Here is a 24,410-nt window from a genome sequence, read left to right as displayed (position 1 = left end):
ATTTATTTCCACTACCAGTACTTCCTACTGGTCCATCTCTGACACAGTGGTCTGCATAATGTATGTGTGGGAACACAAACAGTGGAGGAATTGTGTTGCCAATGGCATTAACCGCATATACAAAAGCGACCAGTGAACCTCTCTCTGCTGATGTCGTTGCCCCAACTTGTTTAATATAAGTTAAAGTAATAGTGTGGTAAGTTGTAACATCTGCATTATTGTTACAACTGACCCAGACTGTTGCTGTTACAACTGACCCAGACTCCTATAGCCATGAACTAGCTAACATTACAGCCAACGGCTAAAACATTAGCACTAAAGACCTACACAGAATATATCCCCATAGACATACAAATAACATAATTTAAGTTTGATGAGTTTAACTGCAAAGCAGATAATGCTATTAGAAATTGAAATAAAGTAGAAAAACTTACTTTTTGGCATACAAATTACTTTTTTTCGTGTTAAATTGTCTGTGTTTGACAAAATGTGCTGATTTTTCACATGTGATAGCAGAACTGAATTGGGCATGCACAGGATGAGTCACATCATTTGAAACTTAGCCCTGATTGGAGAAATTGGAAGTGTTACAACTGACCCACGTTACAACTATCCCCGGTCCCCCCTACATCTATTCTTTAGTTTTAAATGGTTGTACAAAAAAAGGTCAGAATCATTGGCTACATTTTAAGGCATATTACACATTGTAAAAGGTGCATATGTGTAAAGAAAAGACTCTGATTTTGCCCATTTGATTTCCATGCCACCCTAAGAACTTTTCATTACATCCAGCCCTGTGACAGAGACAAAGAAGTGTAATGTGTGTGTGTCAGTGTGATGTGTTGTAGTTCCAGGAGTCAGTATGCAGCTACAAAGCTTTTAGTTCAGTGTATACAAACAGCTGTAGCTCCATAAAGGCAGCATGCAGAGACTCACGGTGTCTTATAATGAGAGGCTGCTTTCTCTGACACATTATGTTCACTTATTATCAGGACGTGTTTTTGTTTGAGGAACCTGCAGGAACTCAATTCAGTAAGTAAACTGTGAAAAACACAAGAAACCAAATGTCTGTGAGTTCATAACAAACAATAACATCTTCTCCCATTAATAATGACGATTATGAAAAATACTCTAGGAAAATAAAAAAAACATAAAACACTCTGATGCAGTTAACATTATTAAGTTCAAAGTTACAGTAAAAAAAAAAAACATCTTTCTTAAACGTGAAAGAAAATAAACTACCCTATAATCTTTCCACGTTTGGTATTGTCCACTGAGCACTTCCTGTATATAGTTTGCTGGTTTATGAGGCCCCTCCTTTGCTCAGCAGACCCTCAGCACCATTGAAAGATTTATTTTATATTATGTATTAATTGTTCATTATGCAGTAATTATTATGTTTGTAATAAGTTGTGCTGGACTAACTGTTTCTGGTAAATCTCATCTGCAAGGCTGCAGTTTTAATTCATTTGAAGGCAGGACTCAGAAACCAGTATTGTTATCATCTATCGTCCACCTCACACAGAGTTTCTGTCTGATTTCTCAGACTTTTTATCTGATTTAGAGCTCAGATCAGATAAATAATTATTGTTGGTGATTTTAACACCCATGTAGATGCTAAAAATGACAGCCTCAACACAACATTTAATCTGTTATTAGACTCAATTGGCTTCTCTCAAAATGTAAAAGAACCACTTTAATCACACTCTAGATCTTGTTTTAACATATGGAAGAAAAACTGAACATTTAACAGTGTTTCCTGAAAACCCTCTCCTGTCTGATCATTTCCTGATAACATTTAATTTTTTCAATGTGTTCAATTAGATCTTCTCACTCTCACTACAGAAGTGAACATTTGTGCTTTGACCTTTAACCTCTCTGCTCTGTGTTGTTTTCTGTTTCAGACCAGAAAAACATCACAGCTGAGTCTGGACAGGACGTCACTCTGACATGTCGAGCACCAAACAACAACATCATAGCTGTAGAGTGGAGCAGAGCTGACCTGAAGCCACAACATGTCCTTTTGTACCGAGATGGACACTTTGAACCAGTCAACCAGCATCCATCTTTTAAGAACCGGGTGGATTTGCAGGACAGACAGATGAAGGCTGGAGACGTGTCTTTGATTCTGAATAATGCGACGACTGCTGATAATGGGACATACGAGTGTCGTGTCTTCATGAGCAGCCCAAACAATGAACACATTTGCAATATCTCCCTGAGTGTTGATCCTCCAGGTGAGTGAGTAGAGTTGAGTGTGTGTGTGATCAGAGGTGAAGCTGCTTCCTGGTTGTTGATGTTTGTTTCTAAAGATGTTGTTGATGAGACTTTGTAGAAAGCAGCTGGTCTGAGTGATGTGATCAGAGTGCAGTAGATAATGTCTGACAGCAGTTTGAAGAGGAAATGGATTCTGTTCTGTTCTTCACTCATCACCTACCTGACAGCTGACACCTCACACCTGTTTCTCACCTGCAGGTCAGACAGGAGGACACACAGAGGATGGAGGGAAGGAGGATGGAGGGAAGGAGGAGGGATCTTTTGGACTGAAAGTTGGTCTATCAGTTCCTGCTGTTCTTCTGTTTGTTGCTGTTGTTGCTTTTTTGATCTACCGAAAACACAAGAAGGATAAGAAGGTGAACTATGAATCTACTTGCTCATCACAGTCCTAAATTGTGTTTCACTGAAATCAAGAAGGATGATTTTAAGACAAAGAAACTAATAATGCTGAACCTCAATCAGACAGACATCAAACGCGTCCATATTTATTTTTGTCATTATTTATCAGTTCAGCTCCTGTATGTTACAATAACTGAGTCACTGAGTGTGTTTCATCTTCAGGTTGAGCTGTTTGTGAGATCAAACTTGTTCTGTGAGGTTTGAACAACACAAATTAATCCTCATGCAGAGATCAGCTGTTACAGTATAATTATTGATACTGACTGAACCAACCTGCACCATAAACACTGTATGTGGTGAAGAAAAGATGGATTACTGTGGATTATAAACAATCAGTGATCTGCCTGATAGTGTTTATGATTTATTGATCATCTTCAACTGAATGAATGTTATAATGTACAGTATTATAATGTACAGTGTTATGTGTTTCTTCAGTGTAACTGCAGATTTTGAGGTTTTCTCTGATCTTTTCTTCCCATGAATGCATCTCTGTTACTGCAGTTTACATTTCAAAATCAGGTCAAATGTTATTGATTGATTAATTAATTAATTAATTTATATTTTTTGTGACTCTGTTTATTGACAATAAAGTTTTGAAAACATTTTTATGGCATGTTTCCTTTTAATTCTTTTAATTTAGTTCAGCAGAGTTTGAACTCAAAACTCAGACTAATCAGTGGTTCCAGTTTTTATGATGATGTCATCGTTAGGCGCCTGGTGTTTAAGTACTGGAACAAAACAATGAATTGCTATAGGTGAGCTCCTGATTAGATCATGAACATATTCTAAAATCATTTCTCTATATCAGCCTCATCTATGTATATCTATATGTCTGCTATCTGATCATCGTGCAACCTGCAACATTTTCACAATAAAAGCCCTCTTAAAGCTCTCTAATGTAGCCTTGCTACTTAATTAAAAAGTAATGTAATATAATACATGTAAAAATGAAGGAACTGACTGCTAATGAGAACTAGCAAAACAAACTAGAAGCATCACTGACAATTTGCTTGTATCGTTATAGACTTTAGGGTCAAACACCGCCCTCTAGTGGTCATATATATAAATGTGTGGGAGCATAAATGTTCCATGACAGTTATGAAATGTAATCAGATGATCTTAAAACACTCTTGATCTTCTGGTCGTGTGTGTTAGTGTGGCAGCTTTAAGCCACAGCACTTTATTTCAAAGTATTTCCAGAAAAAAAACCTACACTTGAGCTTTTTCACTGATGTGAATATTTAAATAATTCTATTCACTTCTATCTTTAGACAAGGCAAAACATGAGTTACCTCCTCTGTGTTTCAACCAATAGAAAAGCTGGTGCTCAGAGGAAGAGGGCGGGCTTTACTTGGCGTCAGTGAGAGAAATGACAAAAAGCTCAAATGAGTGAGAAGGACGATGAAGGAAACATCTGTGCTGTGTCTGCTCTGTAAGTAGAATCTCTGTGTTTGTTTGAATTCTTGTACTTTGACTGTCTGCTCTCCTGATAACTGATGATGGAGGAGAAGACATGAAAAACAAATCAGGCTGAATAGAAACTATTAACTGCAGGATGAAAGGTGTCCCATATAATCACACTGATTACTGTTCTAGCAGCTGAATGGCTGATGTTTATAAAGAGTAAAAATGTGAAATGTAAAAAATGTAAAAATTGTCATTGAATGGAAAACAGGCCCAAGTTTATTTTCAGCACTGAAGTTCAATTCAATTTATTGAATATCAAGTTCTGCATCAGATTAACTTTAACTAGTAATGACTTCATAAATTTCTCAACAAACTCATTACTCTACTAATTTACATTTAATCTGTAGATTTATCTGACTTAACATCAGTAACTACTTCTGATAAACCAGCCAGAGTCTGTGCTGTAGCCCACTTAAAAAACACGAAAGTCACATGGGCCCAGTGATCTTAAATCTTCAGTCTAATCAAAATAGAAAGAGTTTTTCTTGACATTTTTGTTAACAAAACAAAACAAAACAAAAAAACATAAATCACACAGGCTATAAACTGCTAATGCTACCCAGTCATGTGCAAAGTGTTTGGGAAATTGTGAAACCCACCTGCCAATGGTAATCAAACCTCAGCACAAAAGCAGTAAATTTAGGTCAGAAAAATGGGTGATATCACAAACTAACCACATCCTATTATCAGTTTTAATAATTGTTTTGTACTATAAATAAATATTTTTGTAAAAAATATTTAACTCCACATAGTTGTTCAATTCAATTCAATTCAATTCAATTTATTTTTATTTATATAGCGCCAAATCACAACAGCAGTTGCCTCAAGGCGCTGTGTAATGTACAGTAGATCGTACAATAATAGAAAAAGCCAACAATCATATGACCCCCTATGAGCAGCACTTTGGCGACAGTGGGAAGGAAAAACTCCCTTTTAACAGGAAGAAACCTCCGGCAGAACCAGGCTCAGGGAGGGGCGGCCATCTGCTGCAACTGTTTGGGGTGAGAGAAGAAAAACAGGATAAAGACATGCTGTGGAAGAGAGACAGAGATTAATAACAGATATGATTCAATACAGAGAGGTCTATTAACACATAGTGAGTGAGAAAGGTGACTGGAAAGGAAAAACTCAATGCATCATGGGAATCCCCCGGCAGCCTACGTATATTGCAGCATAACTAAGGGAGGATTCAGGGTCACCTGGTCCAGCCCTAACTATATGCTTTAGCAAAAAGGAAAGTTTTAAGCCTAATCTTAAAAGTAGAGATAGTGTCTGTCTCCCGAATCCAAACTGGAAGCTGGTTCCACAGAAGAGGGGCCTGAAAACTGAAGGCTCTCCCTCCCATTCTACTTTTAAATACTCTAGGAACAACAAGTAGGCCTGCAGAGCGAGAGCGAAGTGCTCTAATAGGGTGATATGGTACTACAAGGTCATTAAGATAAGATGGGGACTGATTATATAAGACCTTGTATGTGAGGAGCAGGATTTTGAATTCTGGATTTAACAGGAAGCCAATGAAGGGAAGCCAAAACAGGAGAAATCTGCTCTCTCTTTCTAGTTCCTGTCAGTACTCTTGCTGCAGCATTTTGGATTAACTGAAGGCTTTTCAGCAAGTTTTTTGGACATCCTGATAATAATGAATTGCAGTAGTCCAGCCTGGAAGTAATAAATGCGTGAACTAGTTTTTCAGCGTCACTCTGAGACAGGATATTTCTAATTTTAGAGATGTTGCGCAAATGGAAGAACGCAGTCTTACATATTTGTTTAATATGTGCGTTGAAGGACATATCCTGGTCAAAAATGACTCCAAGGTTCCTCACAGTGTTACTGGAGGCCAAGGTAATGCCATCCAGAGTAAGAATCTGGTTAGTTACCATATTCCATAACTCCACACAAACAGTTTGTCAGCTGTTTGTGTGGAGTTTTTCTTAATGTTCCCCTCAAGTGAGTGTCATTTCTTTTTAGTTCTGATCTCACTGCTGAGCTGCACAACAAACCAAGGTCAGTAATCTTCTTCTGTCACAGTTTACCTGATAAATGCTCACTGACATGACCTGATTGAGTTTCAGGATCTCAGACATAAAATTGACAAAGCAAAGAGCATTTTTAACAACTGTCTAAGACAGAAGTATAAAATATCAACAGTTTTTCATTTTAACCCTCACAGCTCATCTGACTGTGAGTCCCAGCAGCTCTCAGTTCTTTAAAGGAGACTTTGTGTCTCTGAGCTGTGAGGAGGACGACAGTTCTGCTGGATGGACTCTGAGGACCAATAATAAGATCACTCAGTGTGGAGATGGGTGGGGAAGATGGTCTGGTTCTTCCTGTAACATCACTGTTTTCCCATTGGACAGCGGAGTTTACTGGTGTGAGTCCAGAGAGGGTCCCATCAGTAACATGGTTAACCTGACAGTCACTGGTAAGCTGAGTGTGTGGAGTTAGTGTTGATGAAGCTGTGTGTAAATGGATGAAATGCTGTAGTTTGTCTCTGTGTTGAGGTGGATCAGTGATCCTGCAGAGTCCTGTCCTCCCTGTGATGGAGGGAGATGACGTCACTCTGCTCTGTAAAACAAAGACCACTCCCTCCAACCTCCCAGCTGCTTTCTATAAAGATGGCTCCCTCATCAGGAAGCAGCCTACAGGTCACATGACCATCCAGCATGTTTCCAGGTCTGATGAAGGCCTCTACAAGTGTGACATCAGCGGTCATGGAGAGTCTCCATCCAGCTGGATCACTGTCACAGGTGACACACTCACCTGTCTGTGTTTCTGCAGCTTTCAACATTCACAATGTGACGACAAGTTGATGACTGTGTTTGCTTTATTTTAGGGGAAGACGCCACACCTCCACCTACATCCACACCTCCTCCTGGTTCCACCTCCATCTCTCTTCCTCCATCACTCTCTCCTCCTGTTGTCTCTGTGTTGTCGTGTGTTGGATCAGTCTGTGTTGTGGTTCTACTGGTGTTACTGGTTCTGCTGGTGAGACGATGTGTTCACAGGAAACCTGAAGGTGAGACTCAGACTTGTTGAGTTTTTTTTATTTTATTTTGCAGGATAATTTAGAAATTGACTTTCAGTCCTCGTGATTAGATTTTTATTCCTTACCTGTGCAGCTAACTCTTTAACACTACAAATCAAATAACGTTTTCAGTTTTCTTAAAACCTAATTAGAAAAATTAATTTGCTGATGATTTGATACATTTAAGGAGCTCAAGAAGAAGCTGCAGAAGATGACATAAAGTACAGTGACATCAGAATATCAAACTGTCAACAACAGCCAGTCAAAGGAAAGAGAGGTACTTTATTTTAATTATTTTTTTTATTTTTGGACAACTAAGTAACATCTATGTTATGTCTCTTAGTATAATTAATGGCACAGCTCAGCAGCCATATTGTTGCTGAGGCAATTAAATTAAACATTAAAACCTCTCCAAAAGGCTCCAACAGTAGGTCTGGTTCAGGAAATTCAGTAAGCTAAGTTGAATTCTAGCTGATAGCTAGCAGCTTAAGGTGCCTCACATTTGACACATGGACCCATTTTTTCTGTCTTTTAAGCCTCAGAAGTTAATGATTGGTTTGTTCAGTGCTCATGTGTCAGAAGCCAGCGATGGTGATCACATTGATGCTCCAGGCTGTGATGTTAATGAAGCTGTAATGTTTGAAAATTTGACACATGTATGGCAGAAGTGTGAAGTGCATTAAGTCTCCATGATGTCCAAGTATGAACTTTTAATGCCATACAATGTACAATGCTATGCAAATTTACCATTTATAACGTTGGGGAAACCTGCAGTCAGCTGAGATTATAGAAGTCATTTGAATGAGTGACGAAACATATCTCCCAGATGAACAAATCAACTTTTGGGGATTTAATACTATACAGTTTTTATTTAAATAGTTTCCTTTGTATTAAATTGAGCAACTTTATGATCTTAATCATGATGATAAAAGTGAGCAACACTGTGTTCACTGTGTGCTGGACTGTGTGGTCTGTGGTTAACACACGCTAACACCTCTGCTGTTAGCCCACAATTTGTTTATAATAAATAAATAAAATAAATAAACAAAGCTGCTAATTTTAAAAAAAAGAAAGTGACCAACTGTGTCAAATGTAAAGCAGAGGTCTAGAAACACAGAAACCAGTTTTATGTTCATTTGATACTCTGAGAATTAAAAAAAACATACTAAAATTTTATACAGCCTGATCTAAAACCACTGTACCCTCACCACTTCTTTGTTTTACACCAGGGGTGTTGACAGGTAGGGGCAACCCCCCCCCCCCCCCAAAATAAAAGTGAGATACTGGCTTCATCTCTTCGTACGTTATAACTTTGCTCTCCTTCACTTCTGCTTCCTGCTCAAGAATACATTTTGCTTTATACAGATAAAAATAATTTACAGCAGCTCTAGTGTTATAGTATTGCACTACTGTAGTTGTATCTGTTTTAATTTCTGTGTTTCATTCTACAGAGAATGATCGAGCTGAAATCTACTCAGCGGTGAGAACTGAAGGCGTCTGTTATGGAGAACCAGTCATCAGAACAAAGAGGACCAGAGGTACAGCTGCTCTTTAACTTTGACAGAGCCAAGCTAGCTTCTATCAGTTTTTATGCTATTGATATTATCACTCAAGCTTCTGATCTTTCTGTGAAAGAGACAAAACAATTAGAGACAAAACAGCTGCCCTTAACAGTGGTTTGTATCATATCTATATAGATAATAGATAAATGATAATAGACTCAAATTTGTTCATGTAAATGGAGAGTCCTCTTCACACACATACTAGTGTGCATCGGAGAATTATATCACAGTCAAGTACTTCTGATTGAGGCCTTAGTTTTCACAGGAGCTACAGTCAATTGAGTGATAGCAGATTAAATGCTGTGTTGAGGCTGTCATTTTTAGCATCTACATCAAGAGTCCCAAACTTAATTAGAGCTGTGGGCCACTGCTGGCACTGCCATCTCATTGGAGAGCCACTTTATTGTTCAAGTAGTACAAAAACCCCAAAGAAACAAACAAGAAATTTTCCAAAAATGTAGTTTTTTGTTTTTAAATTTCAAATAATGTATAACAAGACAAAACTGCAAATGTGAATACATTTTTTTAGCCTTTCATTAGACTACCAAATAAACAAATTGGCACCCTCTTTCTGGCCAGACATGTGGCAGCATTTCTGATATAATTTGTTTCGTATTTAACAAAATGAAACTGCAGACACAATTGTACACATTGGTTTTTGACTGCTAATGAAAATTGTTTTCTTTCCAAATAAATCTCTCACTGAACTAACACAGCCAATCAATCCCTCGATGTGTTTGTACTCCCTGCTGTTGTTGTCTGCATAATAATTTTTTTATTTTTTTTAAAGAACTTATTGTAACATTGCACTCAACAACCAAAAAATCCTCTCTAACAAAAAAGTAACTTCAAGGGTCAAACTGCATTATATTTCTTCAATATACAGGGCCACAGGTAAGGGTGATGTGGGCCGCAAGTGTTCCCTGGGCCGTGAGTTTGAGACCCCTGATCTACATGGATGTTAAAATCACCCACAATAATTATTTTATCTGAGCTGAGCACTAAATCAAATAAAAAGTCTGAGAAATCAGAGAGAAACTCTGTGTAAGGCCCAGGTGGACGATAGATGATAACAAGTAAGACTGGTTTCTGAGTTTTACAGCTGGGGTGGACAATGTTAAGCATCAGGCTTTCAAATGAATTAAAAGTCTGTCTTGGTCTTTTGTTAATTAATAGGCTGGTGTGAAAATTGCTGCCACACCGCCCCCTCGGCATGTGCTTTGAGATTTCTGGTAGTTAGAATGACTCGGGGGTGTTGATTCATTTAAACTAACATAATCATAGAATAGAATAGAATAGAATAATCCTTGAAGGAAGGGGAAATTTGGATGTAACAGCAGCAATAAAGACACATATATACAAACAACCAGGACACAGAACAGAAACATACACAATTTTTACATATTTACATGAAGGACAATGGTTATCAAAACAGAGTACTGTACCGTTATTAAATTGAATTAAATACAGATAAGAGGCAAAGCCAGGTTGTAGTGTGAATCGGTTGATAAAATAGTGCACAGTGCTGATGTAAACCTCTATGTTTGTTGAGAGCTAGAGGTGGGAATGACCATACATCCCATGATACGATATTATCACAATACTTAACGCACGATACGATATTATTGCAATTTTTTAAAATATTTTGCGATATTCAGATTCTGTACATAAAGGTAAACTTTATCAATATTCATTTTATCTAATATCAAAGTCTCGCACTCGGTCTTTCTCTCATTCCAGTTTTATTGTTGACAAACTGAACGGTTTGTATTACAGTCTAGTCCAACTTAACTGAATGCAACCATCTGGTACAATTATAGCTATTCTGAACTATGCAATTTGTGAAAACTATGCAGCCCATTCAGCAACTGAAGAATTTGAAAGTAAATTAAAACAAAATATAATTTTACATTAAATAAAAAAGTTTTAAACTTAATTAAAATAAAACATGTCTTAAATTAAAAGTAACCTGTCATGTTTATTGCTGCCAAAAAAGGTTAAACACATTTGGACAGTGAAGGAATGTCAGGATTCTTGCTCAGAAAAAGGATCAACATGCTCTGAAGTCAGAGCACAAAAACCTTTTTTGTAACAAAATATCGATTTCTGCTGTCCCTGTATCGATACATTATTAGCAAACAAAATATCACGATACTACACAGTATCGATTTTTCCCCCCACCCCTATTGAGAGAAGTTTTGATTGTACAGTCTGACAGCTGCAGAGAGGAAGGACCTGCGGAAACGCTCCTTCATGCAGTCTGTCACTAAAGGAGCTCTGCAGTTCAGCAACATTTACACGCATGGGGTTGGAGACTCTGTCCATCAGAGATGTTATTTTGGCCAGAGTCCTTCTGTCTCCCACCAGCTGCGCTGGGTCCAGGGTGCATTATCCTGCTGTAACCAGGTTTCTGTAAGGCAGAGTAAATGGATTTGTTGATCAATTATTAATTCATTGAATAATTTATAGTCTCATCTATAAAGCCCACATTGTTATTTTGGACACCACTCAGACAGCCAGCAATTTAAGTAGAACATGCAGCTAAACATGTCACTCCTGGTCTGATTGGGGAGGGGACCAGAGAAAACATTGTTTTGGCAAAGTTACACACCAATTGAAAATTGATTTTAGTGACCTCCAATAGATGCAACTGGGCGTCATTGCTGCCGACATGAATTATGATTTTACTGAATTTGATCCCCAGTGGATGTGTTGTCAAGTGGGATAAAACGATTAGACAAATGAGCAGAGGTTAGTGGTGTACAAGTATTGTGCCAAAAAGTGATTTCCTGTGTTTCGATGTGTTTTTTTTCTCTCTCTCTCTCTATGTGCGTGTGTTTTTTTACATTTATAATATCTTTACTTATATTGGTAAATAGGTTTTAGTGAACAGGATTTATAAAGAGGTTATATAAAATAAATGTTTTGCAAGAATTTTATAGACTGAATTATTTTACCTACAATATAACTAATCCGATCCTTGTTTGCCTATAATATGTGAAATATATGTCAAATTAATGATATCAAGTAATCTTGAGCTACAAAAAACATTCCTGTGACAAGTCACAATTAGTTTTTGGCAAAGTGTCATGTATATATTTATTATTTATCCAGCTACAAAGGTCTCATTGACATTAAAAATGTATTTTTAAGAGAGACGCTGTAGGGAGGGCAATAGAAATTGCAACACGTATAACAATGGTTCTATAATGATATTTTATTTGGCCAAAAAAGTAATTTACAGCTGTTTAAATATGGGCAATCACTTTTGTGATTTGTGATGTCACAGGAACAGGAAGTGATACCCTATGGCAGAGAGAGCCAAAACCAAGTGAGCGCGCCAATCAAAGGAAGAGTTCAAGTCAAAGTAAAACTACAAGGCTTCTAATCATGTTTTGTGTTGTTTGAACTGTGTGTGTTTGTTCAGACTTTAAACCAGAGCCAGACGTCTTCTACTCTTCATTGAAGTAGTCCACCAGCATCCAGCTTCTGGTCAAGCCAGTACCTCCGACCAAAAGTTGCATCCGCTTGTTACAAAGTGTGTATAATGGGTTTTTTTTTGTTTGTTTGGGGTTTTTTTTTAGATTGCATTTGAATTGGAGCTTTTCACATTTATTTTCCTGCAAAGTCAACAGTGGGAACATGTATATGCTAACATTTTCTTATGTTCTCAGTAACTTTATTCTTTTATTTTTTTGTGTGTTGGTTGCTGCTCATGCAGCAGAGGTGCGGTTTTTCTGCAGGAGGACTGAAAGCTTGTTCTCGCTTCTTTTTCCTGTGTGGTTCTGTGGGTTTGACCAAAGTGAGAGACGATAAATTTATCTTGTTCCGATTTGGTTGTGGCTCATTGATACATGATTTTTTTTTTCATTACAGAGAACACACAAACACATTTTCATTAATTGATTGTAGAAATAATATTACGGCCAAGGAAATACAATACTGATGTGATAAGTGTTATGTTGATAATATGATATTGTTACAAAAATACCTGCTCAGTCAAATATGTAGATCCATCGGCTGCACTGACCCCTTGTGAATGTGGGAGAAACTGAAAAAGGCTTTAGCTTTAGGTGTTGATCAGCAGAGTGCAGAGTGTAAGCAGAAAGTACTTCTTACTCCTGACTGTGTTTCTTAAATGTTACATGTTCACTCTACTCTGTAATAAATGAGATGATCTTGTTTTAAAAAGAATTATTACAGCCTCATGTCTATTTGTTGTTTTTAAAACGCGTTTACATTAAGTTAATCTTTACTTGGATATAAATGCATTGAGGCCATTTTATTAAGAACTCCACATACTTAACATGTTTTTATGTATTTATTCATATAGTAACCACAGCTTCTTCAGTGCAATAGAAAAGTATATGGGTACTTAAAATGTTGCCAGTGGAGAAATATGTATTGGTATCAAATCAATCAGCATTATAAGATAAATGCTTTTGTTCATTTTACTCCTCTGTGTTCAGTACGTTGTTCCCATTATATCAAAAAGCTGGCATGTTTATGCAAACACCATTCTTCTCATGCAGGCACACTTTGCTCTGTCTCCTCATCCCTGGTTCACTATGTTTGCCTGTGGTACATGACCGAGCAGAATCCTGCAGGCAGAATGAGTAAGAAAGAGGTACATCAGATGTGCAGATGAAAAACTGCAAAGAAGAATAATCTTATTACTTAAAGCAGCAGCAAAAGAAAACTAGAAAGCAGGAAATCTCTCAGACAATGGTAGTATATATATTTATTATTACTATTATTAAATTATAATAAGACAGACATGCTTTTCCAGCACCCTTTCATAGACTTTCCCAGGGATGCTGAGGAGTGTGATCCCCTGTAGTTGGAACACACCTTCCAGTCCCACTTCTTGAAGAAGGGAACCAAAACCTGGGTCTGGTAATCCAGTGGTACCACTCCTGATCTCCATGCAACATTGTAGAGGCGTGCCAACCAAGACAGCCATACAACATGATGAACCTTCAGGAACTCAGGGCGAACCTCATCCACCCCAGGGGCTCTGCCACCAAGGAGTTGTTTAACTGCCTCAGTGACTTCACCTCCAATGATGGACAAGTCGTCCCTCTCGTCCCCAGAGTCTGTTTCCTCTACAGAAGACATACCAGTGAGCATTTGGAGGTCCTTGAAGTATTCTTTTACCCAACAATGTCCTCAGTCGAAGTCAGCATTACTTCAGCCACACTATTCACAGTGCAGGTAGAGCACCGCTTTCCCCTTCCTGAGTTGTCTGAAGGTTTACCAGAACCTCTTCAAGGGAGTCTGAAAGTCTTTTTGCACAGCCTCTCCTAACTCCACCCACACCTGAGTTTTTGCTTCAGCCATTACCTGAGCTGCGTTCCATGTCTGCTGGTACCTATCAGTTGCTTCCAGAATATCACAAGCTAACCAAGCCCGGCAGGACTCCTGCTTCAGCCTGATGTTTCCCCTCACGTCCAGTGTCTACCATCTGGTTTGGCAATTGCCACCATGACATTCACAAACCACCTTGCAGCTGCAGCTCAGTGCAGCAGTTTCAGAAATGAAGGTGATGAACATGGTCCATTGGATTCAATGTCCCCAGTCTCCCTCAGACCACTGTTAAAGCTCTGCCGGAGTTGGGAGTTTAAGATCTTGTGAATTGGGGCCTCAGCCAGGCATTTTCAGCACACAATGACTATACTTTTAGGCGCCCCAGGTCTGTCCAGCATCCTCCCCTGCCACCCGATTCAACTGATCACCAGATAGTGATCTGGTATCAGTTCAGCACCCCGAAAAATATGGACATAAAATATGATATGATTATAAAATTGATAATCAGCCCCATTACCCATAATGGACACCAATTAACTACACACGGTGTTCATTATGGACAGACTGGGGTTTGCAAAGCAGTCCAGAAACAAAACACTACTCTCGTTCAGATCCGGCAGTGGCACCCCTCTAGGTCTAACTGTCAGTGCCTAAACTGAAGTCTCCCAATAAGATGACAATGTCCCCAGGTAAAATACCCTCAAGCACCAAACCCAGGAATTCCAGGAACTCTGAACTGTCGTTAAGCTTATGGGCACAGAGTTAGGACCTGTTCCCTGACCTGAGGGAACAAGGAGCAAACCTTTTCATCTGGTGAGAGCCGAGAGAGGGTGCCATCAGTAACATGGTTAACCTGACAGTCACTGGTAAGCTGAGTGTGTGGAGTTAGTGTTGATGAAGCTGTGTGTAAATGGTGAAATGCTGTAGTTTGTCTCTGTGTTGAGGTGGATCAGTGATCCTGCAGAGTCCTGTCCTCCCTGTGATGGAGGGAGATGACGTCACTCTGCTCTGTAAAACAAAGACCACTCCCTCCAACCTCCCAGCTGCTTTCTATAAAGATGGCTCCCTCATCAGGAAGCAGCCTACAGGTCACATGACCATCCAGCATGTTTCCAGGTCTGATGAAGGCCTCTACAAGTGTCACATCAGCGGTCATGGAGAGTCTCCATCCAGCTGGATCACTGTCACAGGTGACACACTCACCTGTCTGTGTTTCTGCAGCTTTCAACATTCACAATGTGACGACAACTTAATGACTGTGTTTGCTTTATTTTAGGGAAACACACCACCACACCTCCACCTACATCCACACCTCTCCTCCTGTTCCATCTTCATCACTCTTCCTCCATCACTCTCTCCTCCTGTGGAAGAGTCACAGGATTACTCTGCCACATTCTACAACAAAACCAATCAGACAAAGAGAAGGTACAGTACTGCAGTGTTATCAAAAACATTTTTATTATGTCAGGATATGAAAATATATAAAGACATCTTTAGAAAGCAATTTTTATAATAAAATCTCATAATATTAGTTTCTCCCTACACTCATGAAGATACTTAAACATGTAGGCAGAAACTCATCCCCCTTGTCTGGGTACCATGCCCTCAGACATGGAGTTGCTAATTCTCATTGCTGTCCTTGCACATTTGGCTGCAAACTTAAGTGTGAGTTACCACCGAAGATGTCTAAAAACTTCATCATCCATAAAAAGCAGAGATGAGATTGTTTCAGAGTGGAAGCTCTACACCACCTGCCTATGCCTTGATATTCTGTCCATGAAAATTATGAAAAGGGTCCAACACGATAAATGAATCAGTTTGATTTATTGGCAATTATTTGGACCAAACTCTTGTAACTGTTGCATATGGTCTGAATGGCTTGCGGTTCATCCATCCATTCACTTCCGCTTATCCTTTTCAGGGTCACGGGGGGCACGGTTCCTATCCCAGCTGTCATAGGGCGAGAGGCAGGGTACACCCTGGACAGGTCGCCAGTCTGTCGCAGGGCCAACACACAGGGACAAACAGCCATTCGCACTCACATTCACACCTAGTGACAATTTGGATTATCCAATTAACCTATCCCCACAAGTTGCATGTCTTTGGATGGTGGGAGGAAGCCGGCGTACCCGGAGGGAACCCACGCAAACACGGGGAGAACATGAAAACTCCACACAGAAAGACCCCGGCCTGATGGTGGGATTGAACTCGCCTTCTTGCTGTGCGGCAACAGTGCTAACCACCGTGCCACCGTGCTGCCCGGTTGCCATTGCGGTTCAGTTATTCCTAAATTTGTATTGTCGGAATTTCTTTATATCACAGGTTTCTGTGGCCTGTAAGTATTTTTCTTTTTCATTTGTAATTATTTATGTGGTAAAAGAAACATTTTTTAGCAACCCAAATTAATAAAAATGAACTTCCACCTATATACTAAACTCAGTCTAAAAAAATGGAGTGTTGTTCACTGTGAGCTGGACTGTGTGTTTGTGGTCTGTGGTTAACTGAAGCTAACAGCTCTGCAGTCGTCTAGCATCCTGTTTCTGATAGAAAGAAAACACTTCAGCTGCAGGTGTTTCAACACAGAGCTGTTCATTTTAAACACAGGAAGGAACATGGAGACATCATCTGGAAAAGCATTTGTCTAAACTCTGCTCACAGACCATCATCTCATTTAAAGTGAATCTTAATTATATTCAGAACTTCTGTTCCAGTATCATTCACTGTTTTCCTCTATATTTATCCTTTGACTTTTTCTTATGTTTATGTGACTTCAAGATTCTAAATACAGTCTATCTCAGTATCTATAATTCATTTATCACTTCTAGAAAGTTAATTTGTTTGTTTCTGTGCCATGACGACATGTTGACCACATGATTCTAGTTTCACTGTAGTCTGAAGCTGGTGACACCTCTCACCACAGTCTGAATTGGTTTGGCCAATAATAGTTTCTGTGTTGTGAGAAAATATTTGCTTTGTGCTCTGTGGTAAAGCGAGCCAGTCTGCCCTGAAAGCAGGTGGCAGCTTTGTGGTCATCCACTTTTCTTTTCCACAGTGTTATGACCCCACGATGTAGGTCTAGGGGTGTGTGTGGGACTGGTAACAAATGGGTCCAGAACAGAATGAAAGGAGAACAGACAGAGGTGTTTAGTAAATAAAATAGTTTTTATTATAGAGAACCTTAACATAAAGTGCCGACAACGCCGTTTTACCAATAACAATAGAAAAAGAAAAAGGTTGCAACAACAAAGAACACAACAATCAAACAAAAAACCTCCACACCACGAGGAGGCACTTCCAGGGGCCTATAAGCTCACTCTGTCACTAGCAGCATCTTTACTGCTGCTGAGGCCCACAAGCCTACACTACTCACATGTAGCAGCTAAACTGCACACTGCTTCCACAACTCCCCACAACAGGCAGGACAATCACACACTGGGGCGATTGTGGCTCAAGAATTGGCAGTTCGTCTTGTAATCGGAAGGTTGCCGGTTCGAGTCCCAGCTCGGACAGTCTTGGTCGTTGTGTCTTTGGGCAAGACACTTCACCTACCGCCTACTGGTGTTGGCCAGAAGGGCCGATGGCGCGATATGGCAGCCTCGCTTCTGTCAGTCTGCCACAGGGCAGCTGTGGCTACAACTGTAGCTTGCCTCCACCAGTGAGTGAATGAATAGTGGAATTGTAAATTGCTTTGGGTGCCTAGAAAAGCACTATATAAATGCAATCGAGTATTATTATTACCTAGAACACAAAGCAGAGACACCAGAGAAAACCACCCTCTCACATCAATTCAATTCAATTCAATTTTATTTATATAGCGCCAAATCACAACAAATGTCCAGTTCATCCCCAGCTTATATGACCTCAGAGAGGAGATTACTGACTGGGCCCAGGTGCTGCACACATACATGCACACATCATATTTATCTTATAAAAACATTCTGTTTATTATTCAAAGTTGTTTGAAAGCCTTTCCAGGTGAGTTTGATCCAGGAGGATCTGAAGCCAGTGTCAGACAGAGACTCTGCAGAGACTGTACAAGGACAAAGCAGCAGCAGAGCAGTCCAGATACACTGATGATCCTCTGTCAGATCCAGAGGGACACACAGGGATGACACTGGACTCTACATTGTGTCTGACAGTGGAGCTGTTGTCAGAGCAGTTCACTCTGCAGCACTGACAGTCATCTGCGCTTCTTCTCATTCCTCTGTCGGTCACTGCTGGATGAAGCTCTCCACTCCACCTCCCAGTAACATGGCCCAGTCAGAGCGTCTCTACACACAAGCTGCTGTGGCTTGAACCTCTCTGGATCATCAGGACACAGCTCATTTTCTTTCAGCACAGACACTGTCCTGTTTACCATCATCAGCTCCACCTGCAGAGAGAAGGAGGAAGAGCAGAGGAGATAAACAATTGTTTCCAGAGACTCTTCATCAGCTTTCAGTCAGTGATGCAGCACACCCAGTATAAAGAGCAGCAGGGACTTCAGTGCTAAGACTGTACTAGTACTCGTCGTTTCACTTTTTCTAATATTTACTCTGGATTTTTATTGAAGTGCATGAAAATGTTTTTCACTCCTAGTTTTAGTTTGGACTTTTATCCATCCATGCATCCATTTTCTTCTGCTTATCCAGAGCTGGGTTGAGGGGGCAGCAGCCCAAACAGAGAAGCCCAGACCTCCCTCTCCACAGCCACTTCCTCCAGGGTGAACACCATGGCGTTCCCAGGCCAGCCGAGAGATATAATCTCTCCAGGGCGTCCTGGGTCGGCCCCGGGGCCTCCTCCCATGGGGACATGCCCAGAACACCTCACCCAGGAGGCATCCTTGTCAGATGCCCGAACCACCTCACCTGGCTCCTTTCGATGTGAAGGAGCAGCGGCAATACTCTGAGCCCATCCCGAATGGCCGAACTTCTCACCCTATCTCTAAGGGAGAGGCCAGCCACCCTTCGGAGGAAGTCCATTTCTGCCGCTTGTATCGGTGATCTCGTTCTTTCGGTCACTACCCAAAGCTTGTGACCATAGGTGAGGGTAGGGATGTAGATTGACCAGTAAATTGAGAGCTTAGCTTTTACACTCAGCTCTCTCTTCACCACAACAGACCAGTAAAGCGTCCGCATCACTGCAGCCGCAGCAGTAGTTCTTCTGTCGATCTCGCGTTCCCGTTACTCATGAAACAAGATCCGGGGATACTTAAACTCCTCCACTTGGGGCAGAAACTCGTCCCTGACCCGGAGTGGCCACTCCATCTTTTTCCAGCTGAGAACTATGTCCTCAGATTTGGAGGTGCTGGTTCTCTTCACACTCGGTTGCGAACTGTTCCAAGGCGAGCTGGAGGCCATCAGCCGATGATGCCAACAAAACCACATCATCCGCCAAAAGCAGAGATGAGATCCTGAGACCACCCAAGTGAAAGCCTTCCGCCACTTTGCTACGCCTAGAAATTTTGTCCATAAAAATTATGAACAGAATCGGTGACAAAGGGATACCCTGCTTGAGCTCATCACCCACCAGGAACGAGTCCGACTTATTGCCGGTTATGCAGAACAAGCTCTTAAGACGGCTGTATAAGGACTGAATGGCCCATAGCAATGAGCCAGACAGACACCCCATACTCCCAGAGCAACCTCATAGGACCCCCTGAGGGACACGGTCGAATGCCTTCTCCACATGTAGACTGGTTGGGCAAACTCCCATGCACCCTCCAGTATTCTTGCGAGGATGAAGAGTAGATTCAGTGTTCCACGCCTAGGATGAAAAATGCATTGTTCCTCCTCTATCCGAGGTTCGACTAACGGATGGACTCTCCTCTCCAGCACCCTGGCATATACTTTCCCAGGGAGGCTGAGGAGTGTGATTCCCTTGTAGCTGGAACACATTCTCCGGTCCCCTTTCTTAAAGATAGGAACCACCACCCCGGTCTGCCAATCCAGAGGTATGCAACATTGTAGAGGCGTGTCAACCAAAACAGCCCTACAACATCCAGAGCCTTCAGGAACTCATTGATCCCAACGGCTCTGCCACCAAGGAGTTGTTTAACTGCCTCAGTGACCTCGCCCCCAGAGATTGGCAAGTCATCCCCTTCGTACTCAGACTCTGCTTCCTCCACGGAAGACGTGCCAGTGGGATTAAGGAGGTCTTCGAAATATTCCTTCCACCACCAAACAATTTTCTCAGTCGAAGTAAGGAGCGCTCTACCCGCACTATACACAGTGCAGGTAGAACACCACTTGACGGTTTGTCTTTTTCAGTGGCTTCTCCGAATTCCTCCCACACCAGAGTTTGTTGTTCCACTTGGCCTGTCAGTACCTATCAGCTGCCTTTGGTGTCCCACAGGCTAACCAAGCCCGATAGGACTCCTCCTTTAGCTTTAGCTCTTTCATTCATTAGAATAACCTTGGACTGTCCACTCTGAGCTCTTTAGGAACCCCAACAGCCCCAGCAATCCAGATGGAATGGTTCCAGCTGTTAACTGTAGGAATTCCATCCAAAAATCTGGTTTCACTAAATTCTTCCTTACCTACAGACTGTCTTCTTCACTGCTTTAAACTTGGAAATAAATGCTGTTATTGGTCTGCGTGCTGCTTTGTTCAGAGAGCTGATTGGCTGTTGACACTGTTTGATCAGAGCGTGAGCCGTTACTATGGTGACCATAAAGGTCACAAAAAGGCAGAAACAGGAAGTGTTTGTGTACAGTCCTGAAACCTTTCACCTTTCTCCTCTCACGGCTTCATTGAGAAGCTGCAGCTTTACAGGAAACACTGGATCTTTGTTTCATACTGACTGTGTTTAGTACAATACTGCTGATAGCACCACCCGCTCACTCCAACACTCTACTGACCTCAGAGTCTCCAGTCTGCAGTCTGGACTATCCTTAAGATCAGTCAGCTGCTTCACATCTGGAATCTGCAGGTCATTTCTCCATAGGTTCAGCTCTCTCAGATGGGAGTGGTTGGATGTCAGTACTGCTGCCAGATAATCACAGCTGATCTCTGACAAACCACAGCCCTCCAATCTGTATAAAGAGTGAAAGATGTAAGTTTATTAGACAAAGTGTGTGCTTGAAATCATTCAGTGTTTCACAATCTGTTCAGAATGTATACGTTTAGAAAATGGAAACTCCAAACAGCTGAAGCCAACAGATTTGAATCTCTGTTCTGTGACAAAGTCCTTGAATCATTTCTTCCAGTTTCTCCAACAAGACAGGCTAAGTATTGGACATGTGTTGTGGCTCCATTAGGGGAGATTCTAAATGTAATGTGATGGCCCCTCTGGGTCTGTCAGATCACAGTACTGAAGAGAGCTCAAACTGAGCACACAGTTGTTCCAGTCTGGACCAAAGACTCTATACTGGAACTGAGGGACTGCTTTGACTGTCCACTGGGACTTCTTAAAGGCTCATGTTCTCACTTAGATCATCTATTTCTACTTACATTTCTTTCTGGGAAAAATGGGGATTACTTTGAAAACAGTAACTATTATACCCCAATAAGCATCCTTGGATTAGTAAATCACTCAAACAAGTTTTCAGTCAGAAGAAGCTGTCTTGTTATGAGGAAGATAAGAAAAAGAATGAGGCACAAGAACTTGTTTAAAGAGATTAAGCAGCTACAATCAGGTCTAAAAGTAAAGCAGATAATGAGCTGAATAAAGGACACTCAAGGCTGGCTTGAAAAGGAATGAAGTCCATGGTGAGGATGCAGAACAAGGACAAAAGATGAATGTGATGCTGAATCAGCAGAAGAGTTGGACTCATTTGATTCTAGCTCTGATATCATTGATTTCAATGAAGAGGTTTATCATTTTAGGAAAGGGCTGGTAGGCTCTGAGAGTCACACGGTGAGGTGTTTGTGTGTAAATCTCTTAGTTGAATCAAAGGCCTGGTCCTGATGCTTTGGGAGGAAAATGATTGAAGTGTGCTGTGAGGAACTGACTGGGAAATTCACACATTTCCCAGTCCTCTATGGAACATCAGAAAGTTCCCAGCATATGGAAACAAAGGTTAAGTGTCCTATGGGACTCAGTGATGATGGTCCTGTGGCTCCCCCACCTCCACCTCTTTTTAAAGGAACTAACTGTAATCTGAAGCTTCAAATGGAACTAAGACTTCTTCCACTAGGTGGCAGTGTCTGATGAGAAAGGATTTTTCTTCTTCTTTGAAGGTTTGAAATGTGAACATTGTTCTACTACAGTCAATGGACTAAACCAGAGAAGAAGAAAACAGACTTTACCATGAAGATCCTCAGTGTGGATCAGTATAATATCAGCTTTATGTCTGCAGTTTAGTGTCAGCAAAACTTTCACATCATATTCATCTCAGCACAACTAAAACATGGTGCCTGACCTCAGAGTTTCAAGTTCACATCCTGGACTCTCCAGAAAACAACACAGCTGCTTCACTCCTGAATCCTGCAGCTTTTCATTGTCACTCAGGTTGAGCTCTCTCAGATGGGAGGGGTTGGATGTCAGTGCTGCTGCCAGATAATCACAGCTGATCTCTGACAAACCACAGCTCTTCAATCTGTATAAAGAATGAAAGATGTAAGTTTATTAGACAAAGTGTGTGCTTGAAATGATTTAGTGTTCCATAATGTGCTGAGAGCGAAAGAAGGTTCATAATGTAGAAGTTTGGAAAATGGAGACTCCAAACAGCTAAAGCCAACAGGAAGCAGCTTCAAACAAACACAACAAGAGAAAAAAACTCAGAATGTTTCACATTAAAGTTGTACATGTATCATAAAACATGAAAAATACTAGGGGTGGGGGAAAAAATCGATACTGTGTAGTATTGTGATATTTTGTTTGCTAATAATGTATTGGTACAGGGACAGCAGAAATCGATATTTTGTTACAAACAATTTTTTCGTGGACTGGAACATGCTCTGACTTCAGAGCATGTTGATCAGCTCCTTTTTCTGAGCAAGAATCCTGACATTCCTTCACTGTCCAAATGTGTTTAACTTTTTTTGGCAGCAATAAACATGACAGTTTACTTATTTTAATTTAAGACATGTTTTATTTTAATTAAGTTTAAAACTTTTTTATTTAATGTAAAATTATATTTTGTTTTAATTTACTTTCAAATTCTTCAGTTGCTGAATGGGCTGCATAGTTTTCATAAATTGCATAGTTCAGAATAGCTATAATTGTACCAGATGGTTGTATTCAGTTAAGTTGGACTAGACTGTAATACAAACCGTTCAGTTTGTCAACAATAAAACTGACTGAAATCAGAGAAAGACTGAGTGTGAGACTTTGATATTAGATAAAATGAATATTAATAAAGTTTACCTTTATGTACATAAATGAATATCGCAAAATATTTAAAAAAAATTGCAATAATATCATATCGTGCGTTAAGTATTGTGATAATATCGTATCGTGAGTTGTATGGTGATTCCCACCTCTAAAAAATACATGAAAAAGTTGTGCTTTTCATCAAAGGAACCACATTGCTTCACTTTGAAAGGTGTAGTTGGATAGAAATTGACATATTTGAAGTCCAACAACACCTTTTTCCAATCACATTATTAAAGTAGACAAACTAAAAGCTCATTTCATTTTCATTCCAACATGTCATCTTCTGACCTGGGCTAACAACACTGGTCTCTATGTGCAGCTGGCTGTGAGACCAGTGCTCAGGGACCATCTACAAAGTGCAACAATGAAAGAACATCACACACAAATTTACTTCCAGCACTTTCACAGAAACATCTACAGTCATTATTTTCACCGAACTCTGTGGGGTCCTTTATTGGAAATTCAAATGTAATTCAAATGGTCAGACAAAAGAGGGTTATGAGGAAATATGATAAAATGTGATCTATTAGAAGGAAGTTATTGAATCATTTTACTCATAAATCAAACCAAGTGATTGACAAACATGTTTTACAAACTCAGTATTGGACTTTGATCAACAGGAAAAGCCTGAGGTTTAAAGGCAGTCATATTTGTATATTTTCCACAATTATCAAACCAAGTGGTTATGAAGAAACTCCATCATATTATTGTTCAACATGTCCCAGGGTTCCTCTGGGATCACTGGAACTTGTACAACTGCAGCATTTTCAAATGATTAGAGTCTAAAGTCAGAACATGATTTACTCACTTCTACATCAACACATATTTAGACATGGTTGTGATCAAAGTACATTAGATTATTGTTGATTATCAGAAATCCTTGTGCCCAGCTCCACAATGATTTCCCGTTTCTTTACTGGAAATGCAACATGTACAGCACGTTCTGAGAAACATTAGCAGCATGACAGGTGAGTCTCAGCTTCTTCTTCTCATTCTTCATCATTAATCACACTTTGTTTTCATTCATTTTCTCATCACATTTATTTTTTAACACTATTACAGTTCAGCCACAGATTCCC

The 24,410-nt window shown here is 40.2% G+C and overlaps 5 protein-coding genes across 13 annotated transcripts in view; 3 read left to right on the top strand and 2 right to left on the bottom strand.

Annotated features, from left to right (window-relative positions):
• LOC146521475 (butyrophilin subfamily 2 member A1-like) overlaps window positions 1–3,278 on the top strand; it is a 98,401-nt gene extending 95,123 nt beyond the window's left edge. For both annotated transcript variants that reach the window (XM_085155239.1, XM_085155240.1), the window contains exons 2-3: window positions 1,905–2,237; window positions 2,476–3,278. In XM_085155239.1, coding sequence (XP_085011365.1) covers window positions 1,905–2,237; window positions 2,476–2,669 — 527 coding nt within the window. In that variant the 3' untranslated portion in view covers window positions 2,670–3,278. The remainder of the gene's footprint in view (window positions 1–1,904; window positions 2,238–2,475) is intronic.
• Window positions 1–24,410, bottom strand: part of LOC146521463 (programmed cell death 1 ligand 1-like) — a 283,173-nt gene that overhangs the window by 70,400 nt on the left and 188,363 nt on the right. The window lies entirely within an intron of this gene.
• The window catches only part of LOC146521472 (uncharacterized), a 63,398-nt gene that overhangs the window by 3,962 nt on the left and 35,026 nt on the right, over window positions 1–24,410 (top strand). The gene's annotated exons all lie outside the window — the stretch shown is intronic.
• LOC146521474 (uncharacterized) lies at window positions 6,425–12,807 on the top strand. Its single transcript, XM_085155229.1, has 6 exons — window positions 6,425–6,562; window positions 6,642–6,887; window positions 6,974–7,156; window positions 7,353–7,442; window positions 8,617–8,703; window positions 12,155–12,807. Exons 1-6 carry the CDS (start codon window positions 6,541–6,543, stop codon window positions 12,196–12,198), a joined length of 672 nt encoding a protein of 223 aa, XP_085011355.1. The 5' UTR covers window positions 6,425–6,540; the 3' UTR covers window positions 12,199–12,807.
• The window catches only part of LOC146521473 (NLR family CARD domain-containing protein 3-like), a 36,907-nt gene continuing 29,617 nt past the window's right edge, over window positions 17,121–24,410 (bottom strand). For 3 of the 7 annotated variants that reach the window (XM_085154941.1, XM_085154942.1, XM_085154940.1), the window contains 3 exons: window positions 22,376–22,552; window positions 20,873–21,046; window positions 17,121–18,406 (listed from right to left, as the gene is read on the bottom strand). In XM_085154941.1, the coding sequence (XP_085011067.1) occupies window positions 18,397–18,406; window positions 20,873–21,046; window positions 22,376–22,552 (361 nt within the window). In that variant the 3' untranslated portion in view covers window positions 17,121–18,396. The remainder of the gene's footprint in view (window positions 18,407–20,872; window positions 21,047–22,375; window positions 22,553–24,410) is intronic. The other 4 variants (XM_085154945.1, XM_085154943.1, XR_014873310.1 and 1 more) reach the window with 3 other exon arrangements.

The sequence above is a fragment of the Neolamprologus multifasciatus genome, chromosome 3 (genome assembly GCF_963576455.1).
Source record: "Neolamprologus multifasciatus chromosome 3, fNeoMul1.2, whole genome shotgun sequence".
NCBI classification, from domain to species: domain Eukaryota; kingdom Metazoa; phylum Chordata; class Actinopteri; order Cichliformes; family Cichlidae; genus Neolamprologus; species Neolamprologus multifasciatus.
This window is presented reverse-complemented; position numbering and strand designations above follow the sequence as displayed.